The sequence below is a fragment of the Chrysochloris asiatica genome, unplaced genomic scaffold, assembly GCF_000296735.1.
Source record: "Chrysochloris asiatica unplaced genomic scaffold, ChrAsi1.0 scaffold00018, whole genome shotgun sequence".
Classification (NCBI taxonomy): Eukaryota; Metazoa; Chordata; class Mammalia; order Afrosoricida; family Chrysochloridae; genus Chrysochloris; species Chrysochloris asiatica.
In genome coordinates, this window is record NW_006408536.1 from 17,361,724 (window position 1) to 17,374,677 (window position 12,954).

At 39.5% G+C, this 12,954-nt stretch overlaps 1 protein-coding gene across 1 annotated transcript in view; it reads left to right on the top strand.

Annotated features, from left to right (window-relative positions):
* Window positions 1–12,954, top strand: part of BEND2 (BEN domain containing 2) — a 71,865-nt gene that overhangs the window by 45,397 nt on the left and 13,514 nt on the right. The window contains exons 9-10 of the mRNA XM_006835683.1: window positions 3,348–3,573; window positions 11,580–11,783. Coding sequence (XP_006835746.1) covers window positions 3,348–3,573; window positions 11,580–11,783 — 430 coding nt within the window. The remainder of the gene's footprint in view (window positions 1–3,347; window positions 3,574–11,579; window positions 11,784–12,954) is intronic.

Here is a 12,954-nt window from a genome sequence, read left to right on the forward strand (position 1 = left end):
TGCTTCTGCCACAGATTCCCCCAGCTGTGAGCCTTCCAATCTTCTAAGTATTCCTTTATATGTGGTTCAGAGTTCTGGGACCAGCCCGTGAGCCTGCTTGGTCGGGAATTCTGTGTTGTTGTTGGTGGAGCTCTCTGCTATACGTCCACCCGATCCGCCATCTTGTTTGTTCTGTCAGAATATTGCCTCTTTATTTCACTTTTTGATACTTACAAACCAAAAACCCATTGCTACTGAGTCAAAAACCCATTGTTACTGAGTCTATTCTGACCCATAGTGACCTTATAGGACAAAATACAAAGAACTGTCTTCCATAAGGATTTCCAAGTAATCTTAATGGAAGCAGGCAGCCACATCTTTTTCCCATGGAGTGGCAGTGGGATAGCAACCAAGTGCTTACCCACTGCAACAGCAGAACTTCTTTTTTTTATTTTTAATTTATGTCTTCTCAGACTATCCTAAAGATAAAAATAATGTAACGATAATCTCATAATTAGTATGTTAGAAGTCATGAGATATAGTAGAATAAACCGTTTCCAGCATAATGATAATTGGCAATTCTTTTTTTATGTTCCACTCAGTAACACAAGAAAGCAGATTGTGTGATTTGTAGCTCTTGCAGTGGTAGCTTAGGATGGCACAGGAGTAAATGAAGGCACTTCATCACTTGTTTACTTTCATTAATGGTAGTATCTGATAAAAATAATGCATGCCATGAGGTTGAATTATATCTCTATATTACGTTAGTTAAAGATATACTCTGTATTTATTTGGTAAAAGAGAATCTGTTTTCTGTCATCCATGCTATTTTCATAATGAATTAAAAACCAAACCAAACCCACTGCCATTGAGTCAATTCTGTTTTATAATGACCCTACTGGACTGAGTCGAACTGCCCCATAGAGTTTCCAAGGCTGTCATCTTTATGGAAGCAGACTGCCTCATCTTTTTCCCTGTGAAGCCACTGATGGATTCAAACTGCCAGCCTTTTGGTTAGCAGCCAAGTGCTTATCCATAGTGCCACTAGGGCTCCTTCTCAAAGTGCATTGAAGACACACACACACAAACCCATAAATGGGACATTAGGGAAAATGCCCTTTCTATCACTTTGCCCTGATGAAGCATTTAATAACAATGCCTAGTTTTCACCAGAATCTCTAGAAGTTCTATTTTATTCTCCCTATGTAGTTAGTCCTGTTTCTTTCAAGTAAGTTTATGGAAACTAATTTGCCAAGAATATTTGTAGCTGAGCTTATGTTTTTCTGGGGAATTACTTGATTTCAGTGATAGCTCCAGCACCATCTTTCTGAAATAAAATCTGCTTAATTTTGACATTCCATTTTATATCCTACAACGATTATACCCTAAACATATGAATATAGATATGCTGCCTGAAAAATAGTAAGTTGCATACTTGCTTAGGCATCAGGAGACAAGCAGTGTCTACTGAGTACCTGCTGTATACTTAACTAGGACTGAGATAGCCCCTTGCAACTTAGCGTGTGGTCCATGGAGCAGCAACAGCAGCACTGGAAAGCTTATTAGAGATACAGACACTTGGTTCATTCTAGTTTGACCCCTTGCTGAAAATCTGCATTTTCACCCCTGATAGACTAAATCAGAAGAAACAGTTCAAAGCCCTGTTCTTAAATCTGGGTGCATATTAAAATCACATGGGTGCACTTTTACAAAAAGTTAGTAATCCTATGATCTGAGATTCTGATTGAATTTGCCACGGATGGGATCCAGCATGACTATTTAAAAAAAAGATTCATAGGATAATTTAAAAAAGAAAACAGTTACCTGCAGCTCCACTCCGACTCATGGTGCATGTGTACAACTGTGCTCCATAGGATTTTCACTGGCTAATTTTTTAAAAGTAGATTGCCAGACCTTTCTTCTGAGATGCTTCTGGGTAGATTGGCACTTCCAACCTTTCTGTTAGCAGTTGAGTGCGTTAATTATTTGCACCACCAGTGTTTCCTCCAAGAGAACATAAGAATTCCAAGATTCATCCGTTGGCTTTGATTGGCATCAAAGTTGAAGTTCATACCGGCTTGAAGTACTTGATTTTGAAGTAGATGAAATTAATCTAGCACTTCAAAGGCATGCCAAACACCAAATATTTCTATTTCTAACCCCAAAGATATAACTCTTAAAAACAAATGCTAATGGCAAAGAGAAAGGTGAAAGGTAAAATCTTGACAGCGTGGAGTGGGTGGAGCACCATAATGAATTGGGAAGGAAATGTCTATCTCTTCATGTGCCAGTAACCAAAATAAGGAACTCCAAACAGTGTTTTCTGTTCTCCAAGATTCATATTAATGACCAAACTTGTTATAATAGAATTATAGATATTACATATCTTATATATATTTTGTTATTGTTGTTAAGTGCCATCGAGTCAGTTCCAACCCATAGTGATCCTATACAGGGTTTCTGAGGCTCGTAAATCTTTGCGGGAGCAGAAAGCCTCATCGTTCTCCCACAGAGCAGCTGGTAGTTTCGAACTGTTGACCTTAAGGTTCACAGCCCAATTCGTAGCCACTACGCTACTAGAGCTCCTTTTAAGTGCTGTCAAATCAGTTCCAAATCGTAGCCACCCTGAAGAGGGTTTCTGAGGAGCGGCTCGTGAATTTAAACTGCCAACCTTGTGGTCCAGTGCATTATCCCACAGTGCCGTACCAGGATCACTATTAAATTATGTATTATTTGGTGGTAATAAAAGATTATAAGGCTTATACTAACCCAAAGCCACTTGTTGTCAATTCAGTTCCAACTCATGGGAACCCCATATGTGTAAGAGTAGAACTGTACTTCATAAGGGTTTTTAGAAGTAGATTGCCAGGACTTTCTTTTCTTCTGAAATGCCTCTGTGTGGACTTGAACCGCCAGCCTTTGGTTAGCAGTCAAGCCACATTAATCAATGATACCACCCAGGGAAGACTTCGTGGTAACTGTGTGGGGTTTTGTTTTTTGTTTTTCTAATTCTAATGTGCAATGAGATTTGAAAACCACTGGGAATATGGTAAATAGTAAATAAACAGAAAACTGTTATCCTTTAAATAAATGAATTTATTTATTTACTAAGTACTTATTTTCTGTTAGTTTTATTTATTCATTAAATAGAGCTACCAAGTCCCCAAGAAGCAGAGGGAGTCCAGGCAGATTACGGCAAAATCCAGACTCAGTGCCATGGGGCACTGTTGGAATTATCCATGTGACTTTGGCCTGGCCCACCTTTTAGATTGTTTCTTTCCTACCAGCCCAGGGGGTCATGGTGACAATGAAGTATGTATACTTTGCTCAGTGTGGGACTCTTTCATAGAGAGAATTTTGTGTTTCAGGAGAAATGTGCTGACAAAAATGAAGGTTCTATCAACACTGATACACCAGTGTTTGTAGATCCCAGTGGTAAGAAAGATGGCATTGAGAGCAGTTCTAAGGCATCTCAGCCAACAACTTCCTGGGAAAACAGAGAAAATGAGGATTCTCAGGAGAACATTGACGCCATCCATGAAGAAGTTAGAGAACCTTCCGCTGATAATACAGTGAAAGCTTCTGAAGCCCTGGGTGAGCTTTTAAAAAAATTATTTTGTTGTGGCTTTGTGTTGTGGTTGTTGTTATGGGGTGTGGAGTCAGTTATGACTCATAGTGACCCTGTACAGGGTTTCTGAGGTTGTAAATCTTTATGGGAGCAGAAAGCCTCATCTTTCTCCTGCATAACAGCTGGTAGTTTCGAACTGCTGACCCTGAGGTTCGCAGCCTGATTCGTAACCACTACGCTACAGTGAAAGTTTACAGAACAAATTTGTTTTCCATTCAGCAATTTATATACACAGAATTTTCCTCACATTGGTTATCATTCCCAGACTCTGTCAGTGCCATCCCAATTTCCATCTTGGGCTCCCCATTTTCATTTGCCCAGTTTTCTTGCCTCTTCCTGCCTTCTTCTATTTGCTTTTGGAAAATGCTGCTGCCCTTTTGGGCTCATGTAGCTGATGATTCTAAAGAGCTTGTTCTCCTATGTTGTTATTGTTCACTTTATTGGCCTGCCTTTTCTGTGGCTGAAACTTAATCTCTTGGAGTAGCTTCAACTCTAAGAAAGAAGAGTATCTAAGAGCCATAGTCTCAGGGTTTCCTGCTATGGGTGATCTGTAAAATAAATCTCTCTTGATGACAAATGTTGCCATGTAGGTGACACATTCCAAGTGAGGGGTGTCATTGTACTGTTCTTTCTCCTTTTATATGTTTGAAATTTTACAATGCAAAACTTGAAATCATTTAATCTCTGGTATTAACCCTTTTGTGATCTGTGGGACAGATATCACCCGCCAATATGTTAGTCCCTCAGGTTTCTTGGGGTGCTCCTTTCCCAGTTATAGTATGTGCTAGCTCCTGATGGGGACTTGCATAATTGTGTGAATCTGATTGTGTGAATCTGAAGAAATGGGGCTTACTCCTACCACCAGAGTCCACTTGGGACATACATTTCATACATGTTATTCATAGCTATTGAGTCGGTTCCAACTCATAGTGACCCTGTATGGGGTTTCCAAGGAGCTACTGGTGAGCTTGAACCACCAACCTTGTGTTTCACATCAACCTTGCAGTCTAGCAAATTAACCCACAGCGCCACATCAGGATTCCATGTCATACATAGTTGTATCTAAGTCCATATTACCTAAAAAAAAATTCCCTTTGATTTCAGCATGCCTTTCATTACTGAAAATACATGGTATCAACAACAACAACAAAAAAATCAAAGCAGAAAATAATTTGGTCATGAAAGGATTAATGAGTTACTGAAATAGAAATGCCTGTTTCTGAAATTGGCAGTTGTCAATGTTGAGCTAAATCTGCTAGTTTGACGTCTAGAGGCAGTGCATGGTTGGCTCATTTGATCAATGTGAGTGCCATGATAAGACACCTTCCTCAGCAGGGAAAGGAGGAGGTACTATAGCTAGGAAGAGGCAGAAACAGTTCAGGGGACTTGTTCTTAGTGTACACGGCACAGTTTACATGCTCAGGAAGTATCTTTTGCATGAATTATTGGATACTGTTCCTTGTGTTCCTACTGCTAGTGCATCTGGCTTTCCTCTGTGTCAAGTGGCAGTAGTTCAGTAGGTGACATACCACCTGCCACTCATGCTTCTCAATATAGGCTCCTCCTCAGGATACTGGGAATTACCTATCGGTCACTAGTTAGTGGCACCTGAGATAGCAAAACTTTTTCCTCTGCCTCTACATGAGCCCAGCCCATATCAGCCCTCAAAATACTGCCTGTCATTCGGTTCAAACTAAGTTATTTCAATGAAATATCCTTTATATATGTTTCCATTATAAAAGTAATAGAACTATTTGTTAAGATTGCATGACATAGAAACAGACTCTAGGTAGATTAAATAGCATTGTATCCTGATGTGATGCTGTAGGATAGGCACTGGACTGCTAACTGCAAGGTTAGCAGTTCAAACCCACCATCCATATCTTGGAAACCCTATACAGGGTCTCTGAGTTGAAACTGACTCAATGACACTTAACAACAACAAAACAAACCACTGGATGAATAACTCCTATATTTCAAAAGCAAAGAACAATTGAGCCTCTGGCAACCCCAAGACTGGGGCACATCAGTGGCTTGGGAGATCTGCAGCAGTACCTTCTAAAACAGATTTGTTTCTCCATTCAAATTCCCTAGAGAAAGAATCTTACTGGGGTAACAGAGGTCTCAGATTTCTAACTGGGACTCAGTTATTAAAAGGGGACAGGGCAGCTAAGGCAATGAAGTCAGGTGTTTACCAGTTTGCGTATAGCCTATTTGAAGATTCTATTTTTAAAATTTGGGAAATCCTTAAAATAGGAGAAGTTACATTAGAAATTTCTTTTAAAAAACTGTGGATACTTTCCTTTTCTTCCAGATATTTTTCTTAGGAACATTTAAAAATATTATGATCTCTGTATAATTACTCTTCTTTCCCATTATAATATGCATGTATTTTCCCCCAAGAATTTATAATCATAACCATTGCTTTTAACAGGTAGAGAGTAGAGAACATTCCATTGAGTAAGAGTACCATAATTTATTTAATTGCCCCCTCTTCCTTTTTGCTGTTTCTGCTTTTGGTTTGAGGGTTGGAGTCATGCTGTGGCTCTGTAGAATAAAGCACTGAACCATAAGGTCAGCTTGAACCACATGTCAGTGGTTCAAACCCACCAGCCGCTACTTGGAAACCCTACACAGGGTTGCTATGAGTCAGAACGGACTTGATAGCACTTAATAACAACAACATAAATCATGTCTACTACCTTACCTGTAAAAAAAAAAACTAAAACTTTATTTGGATAGCTATTTCCATTTGTTGTTGTTGTTATTAGGTGCCGTCAAGTTGGTTCCAACACATAGCAACCTTGTGCACAATAGGCAAAACACTGCCCAGTCCCGTGCCAATCTCACAGTCGTTACGCTTGAGTCCATTGCTGCTGCCACTATGCCAATCCATCTTATTGGGAGTCTCCTTCCTTTTTTTAAAAGTTTTTATTGTGAATTATGTGGGTTTACATGGGAGAATATCAGTTTTACATTCATCCTATCATATTTCATTTCATTGCAATGATTACAATCCCCTCCATGCATCATCAAATAACCAAAGGATACACCCCACAGGCCCGCCCCCCGCCCCCCCTGGCCATCAGCATACAGCCCCTCTCTCTCCCTGAGTCCAGTGTCCGCAGCTGCTCCATCTGTCCACCGCATCGTCTCTTTCTCCATCCCTGGCATCACTGCCTCTCTGGGTAGGGTCACGCTCTCTGCTCTTCTCACTTGATGGTCCCAGGGACCTCTGCTCCTAGGCTGCAAAATCAGTCACTCCCCTCCTTTTGTCAAAAAACATCTACCTCTACATTTCCGACCCTCATAGTCAGTCCTGATGGCAATTATTCACTATTGTACCACAAGAGTCTTATCCCCGTTTCCTTTCGCCAGCCTGGTCCCAACAGATTGGAAATCTACCAACCCCTGCCCCATCTGGAACTAGGCTCCCTCTTGAAAGCTTATAAGCCAGTCACTTCTTGCCTTTATCGCACCCGCCCCGCCGCCATTTTGTGTAAGGAACTCTGGTAGCATAGTTGTTACAAATCGGGCTGCAAACCTTAAGGTCAGCAGTTTGAACCTACCAGCTGTTCCACAGAAGAAAGTTGAGGCTTTCTGCTCCCGTACAGATTTACAGCCTCAGAAACCCTGTACTGGGTCACTATGAGTCAGAACCAACTCCACAGCACAACCACCACCACTGTCATTTTGGGTAGCCAATATCCAAGTTGCCATCCCTGTCAACTGAGGGGGTGGGAGTGATCCTTGCTGTAAAGATTTGTTCCCTTTTTTGAGCTACTACATCCGTATGTGTAGGTAAAGTTTATCAAATTGTAGTGGGTTACTCTTTTTTTTTTTCCTTCCTCTTTCTTCTTTTAGTTGAGTTCTGAACATCTAGCCATTGAAGCCAGGTCAAGTGGGTACTGTCTGCAAGTATGGGTATTCTTGTGCATCTCCCCTCATTTCATATCAGCTGGGTACTTCACTCTCTGCTCTAGTCCTCTGTGGCCATGTCACTGCCTCTAGGCCCAGGAGTTCTTGGGTCTTGACGTAACTGCTGGCCATCCAGGTCTCCACCTGGGTTCACAGGAGTCTGTTGAATATGGTCGGACTTAGATCCCAACTTCATTGTTGTTTTTTCCCCCTCTTCCCCTTATCGGTGACCAGCGTGGTCACCAGCCAGACCCTTTGATCATGAGATAGTGTCCTTTATCTCTTATGCTGGTTTTTGTCTTAAAGTTTACTGTATCAGAGATTAGTATTACCACTCATGCTTGCTTATTGTTGCAATTAGCTTGGTATATTTTTTCCCATCCTTTAACTTTTAGTCCATTTTTGTCTTTTTGTGTAAGGTGTGTCTCTTGCCGGCAGCATATTGAAGGGTCTTGTTTTCTTATCCATTCTGCCACTCTCTGTCTCTTCACTGGTGCGTTCAATCTATTGACATTGAATGTAATTATCAATAGGTATGAATTAATTGCTACCGTTATGTTAATTTTTGGTAGTGCTGTTCGTTTGTTTGTTCTGCATGCCTTCTTGTGCAGCTTGTGGGTTTTGTTTTTTTTTTGTGCTATTTCTTGTCGGTTTCTTCTTAGTTTATATGTTTGCTTGTTTTGCTTGGAAGTTCATTTTCATTGTAAGTTGTGATGTGTTAACTTTCTTTGGGGTTACCTTATAGTCTATGAACTTTTCCCTCCATTTAAGACAATCTTTTGTTTCCTGTAATCTCCCTGACCTCCTGCCCACCTGGATCTCTGTTCCTACATTTTTCCCTTCTTTGACGTTGTTATTATTTTGATCTTCAGTTGACCTCCCAGCTCCTTTGAGTTCATTGTTATAATTTTGTTCTGTTCTGGACTCTGCTATCTGCCATCTGAGTTTCAGATGGTACCGCCCTGCCTGTCAATCTCTGGTTGTTGTCTGTTCTTGTTGGTTTTAGTCCAAAGCACTCCCTTTAAGATGTTATGAAGTGCTGAATTGGCTTTGACAAAATCTCTTAGCTTCCTTTTATCCTGGAATGTTTTGATTGCACCATCATATTTGATTAACAGTTTTGCTGGATAGATAATTCTTGGTTGGCAGTTTTTTTCTTTTAGGATTTTGTATGTGTCTCCCCCATTGCCTTCTTTCTTGCATGGTTTCTCCTGAATAGTCAGAGCTTAATCGGATTTGCATGCCTTTGCAAGTAACAGTTCTCTTTTCACTGGCTGCTTTTAGGATTCTCTCCTTGTCTTTGATTTTGGAGAGCTCGATTATTATATGCCATGGTAATTTTCTTTTGGGGTCTATCCTTTCTGGGGTACGTTTACCTTCTCATCTTTCAAGATGTTAGGGAAATTTTCTTCCAGAAGCTCTTCCACTGTCTCCTCTGTAGACTTCTCTGATTCTTCCTGTTTCAGAATGCCAATAATTCTTAAGTTGTTCCTCTTCATGTTATCCAGCATGAATCTTAGACTCTCTTCTGAATTTTTTACCCTTCTTTCTTCTGCTTGCTCTTCTATTTTAGCAGTATTGAGAGGTTTGTTTTCCAGCTCGCTGGTTCTGGCTTCCAGCTCTTCAATTCTGCTCCTTTCCCCTTTCAGTGTATTGTCCATTTCTCATATTTTATTATTAATCATCTGGACCTCTTTTTCACAGGTTTTGAATTGTTTCCAATGCTGTTTTGGTCTTGTTTGATTGCTTGTGCAGTACTTTCTTGACTTCTTCCTTGTTTTCCTCCACCCCTTTTCAGAGCATTTGAATTTGTTTCCATATCATTCTTCTGAATTCCTTCTCAAGCAAATCCAAAACCTGCTCTTCCTCTTCTTGGGAGACTTTGTCTGTCTCCAGTTCATTTATCTCAGCTACTTTCTTCTGTTTTTGGACATGTTTTGATATCTTTTGTTATTTTTTGTTCATCATTTCCAGTAGTTATGTGGAATTTTCATGTTTGAATGGATGTTTGTTGCTATGTTATTAAGCTTACTGGGTGTCTCCTGGTAGATATGATCAGGAGATAGGCTTTCCTTTTCGCATGTAATGCTTAGCAGGTGTTATGGGCTCTTGTCTCAATGGTTAAATATTATGGGGTGCGCTTGTAGCTTGGCTATATGGCCACGACTGCTGACTCTTCTTGGATAACATAGGGAAAAAATGTTCCCACCTTCAGGAAAAAATGTGTGATCAAAAGGCCCAAAAGCAGAAGCAATATAAAAGCAGAGACAAGAACCACCACTTTGAAACAAAAATAAAACTGTGGCTGACTGTTCATTCACCCTGCTAAATAGGCCATGTATGTGTACCGTAGTTGCCACCAGTAATGGGTGGGGGTGTCCACTTGGTCAGGCCCCTCCTCTAGTCACCACCATAGAAGTGTGCAGATAGATATTGAGAAATTAATGGGAGAAAGATTGTTTACTATTTTTGTCTCTGAAGGTCAGTTAGGTATCTGCGTGTGCACAGCATAATTCTTGAAATAGTTGTGTCTTTTTATGTTGGGGTTTTACAGATTGTTCATATGGTTTGTTTATCTGGCCAAATCTGCTTTTTTTTCTTGCTGGATAGGCTGGAGTAAAGGGTCCTGCACAAATTAACTTTAGGGCTGGGACCCACAGGCAGAAGTCAAAAGCAGCAGCCAAAGAATTTGCCCTTGGACCGATGGGGCTTTTTCTCTCTGTGCCGTGGGACAGCTGTGGTCTCAACGCTGGACTTTTTGGGGAGTATGTTCTCCTTCCTTTTTGTTGGCCCTCTTCTTTACCATGCATGATATCCTTTTCCAGAGAAAGGTCCCTTCTGATGATATGTCCAAAGTATGTATGAGAGATGAAGTCTGGTCATCTTGGTTTCTAAGGAACATTCTGGTTATACTTCTTCCAACACAAATTTGTTTGTTCTTCTGACAGTCTATGATACTTTCAATATTCTTCTCTAACATCATAACTAAAATACATCAATTCTTCTGTGGTCTTCCTTTTTCATTGTCCAGACTCCAAACTGACATCTTTGCTCTTAAACACTTGAAAAAGGTCTTGTGCAGCACATATGAATAATGTATTACATTGTTTTATTTCTTGAATTCTGCCTCCTTGAGTGTTGATGATAGATCCAAGCAAAATGAAGTCTTTGACAAGTTCAATATTTTCTCCATTAATCATGATGGATTTTTTGTAAAGTTAAAACTCTCTGAAATTGAATTACCAGATTGAAACTATTAACCTTGCTTTCTGACACTTGATAATTATTGATAGATTAATTTTCCAGTTAATTATTTAACCCATTGAGTGAATTTTTAAACAATTTAATTATTCTTGTTCAATCTCAAATCTGAGTGATCCAACAATAATGGGTGTTCAAAGGTGAAAAATATGCTTATTACCTGGTAAGTATCACACTGTATTTCTCTTATGTTTTCTTCTTAACTCTGTTAAATGTAAAATAGAAAAATTTCAACTGTGGTTAACTTGAGTTGCTATGGACTGAAGAGATGATAATAAAGACTATAAAGTTAAAAAATGAAGATGAGCCTAAAATCTATTTTTCATTCCAAATCCAGTATCAGTAATGAGTCAGCAATTTATTGATTTTTTAAAAATGAGTCTAATAACAAAAAGAAAATCTACATTTTAAAATTGCAAATATTTCAGTAAGAATCATGGTGTTTATTTTTTGAAAATAAAGAAACACTTATAAGTAGGAAAAGAGTGCATTTAAAATTATTTACAATTTGTTACTAAATGTAATTTTAAAAATTAATACAGTATAAAAGATAGAATAGTAAATCTTCCTTTGACCAATTAAAGTCTGTATAATCATGTTAGCAATAATTCTTGTACTATTTTGCATGCTGTCTCAATAGACTTAAAACTGGAGGCTCTAATTATTTTACCTTTCAAATTCCTGAGCCTAAAAATTGAAAAAAATTAACCTTTCTTTCATATCCTTTAAAAAAAAGTGGAAATAATGTCAATTTAACACTGCCACAAAGATGATCTTTCCTTTTTGTTTCTAGAAAATTTTGGAAATCCATACAGAAATGTACAGATGCCAAATTCAGTGCTTACTATAGCAAGAAAAATGTGTCTGCCAGAGCTTGCAGCTAGATACCTCATTCGCATCCTGTTCACAGAAGATGTCCTGATAAACAGTAAATTCTACAGTCATACTGGGCATGGCATGTATACCTTCAACTCCAACAAGACTAGTGCTCTCCGAGGTTTGTTATATGCAGAGTGTATGAGAAGAAATAATAGCAAATTATGGTACAGAAGAAAGGCAAGTGGAAAAATACAGTTGGTATATGAGGCAAGATGGAGCTCTTACTAAGTTTCTCATCAGGGTTTATAACAAGGAACAAGTTCGTGAATTACATTTGAGTCCTTGGGGTAATTTGTCTGCCTTGAATGGCATTAGTAGACCTGGCAAAACAGTACTGATTGGCTCCCTGCTAGGCATTGCCAGGGTTTGGGAATGAAAATGCCTTCATTTACTGAGGATCAGTGTCAAAACTCTGAAGGGCTTTGTCAATTTGCAGAAATGTCAACAGTAGCATTGTTGTTGTTAGTTGCCGTGGAGTCGGTTCCAACTCATAGCGACCCTGTACAGGGTTTCCGAGGTTGTAAATCTTTACAGGAGCAGAAAGCCTCATCTTTCGCCCGTGGAATAGCTGGTAGTTTCAAACTGTTGACCTTAAGGTTCGCAGCCTGATTCATAACCACTGCACTACCAGAGCTCCTTAACAGTAGCATAGCGTGCAAAGTTTCCTTGTGCATCTTAACACAAGGAGAAGATGTAATCTTTACACCTGTTGTATACTATTCCAAGAGTGGTGCGTTTGAACTGCCAACCTTGAAGATATTAGTCCAGTGCTTATTTTACAGCGTCAAACCAGGACTTGTCTGTATGCCTAGGACATATATAAGTCAGGTAATAGAGCTTTCAAAACCAATTCTGTGAAATCTTAAATTTGGACAAAGTAAGATATAACTGGTGTGGCACTGTAGAATAAGCACTGGATGATTAACCACAGGGTTGGTGGCTCAAACCTACCAGCCACTCCTCGGAACATATATAGGGTCACGATGAGTTGGAACTGACCTTGGTATCACTTAAGAGCAACAACAGGACACCAACTGTTTTGTATTTGTGTACATGTGGTACCCAACAGAGAAATTGTTCTGAATCCCAGCGTGATCTTAGTTGGTTCCTTCTTCATAGCACGCATTTTCATATCCAACACATTTGAGCAACACTTCTGTTTCAGACCAAACTAAAGAAACCTGCCTTACAGTGTTGTTGTTGTTGTTGTTAAGTGCCGTCGAGTCGGTTCCGACCCATAGCGACCCTGTACAGGGTTTCCGAGGGTGTAAATCTTTACGGGAGTAGAA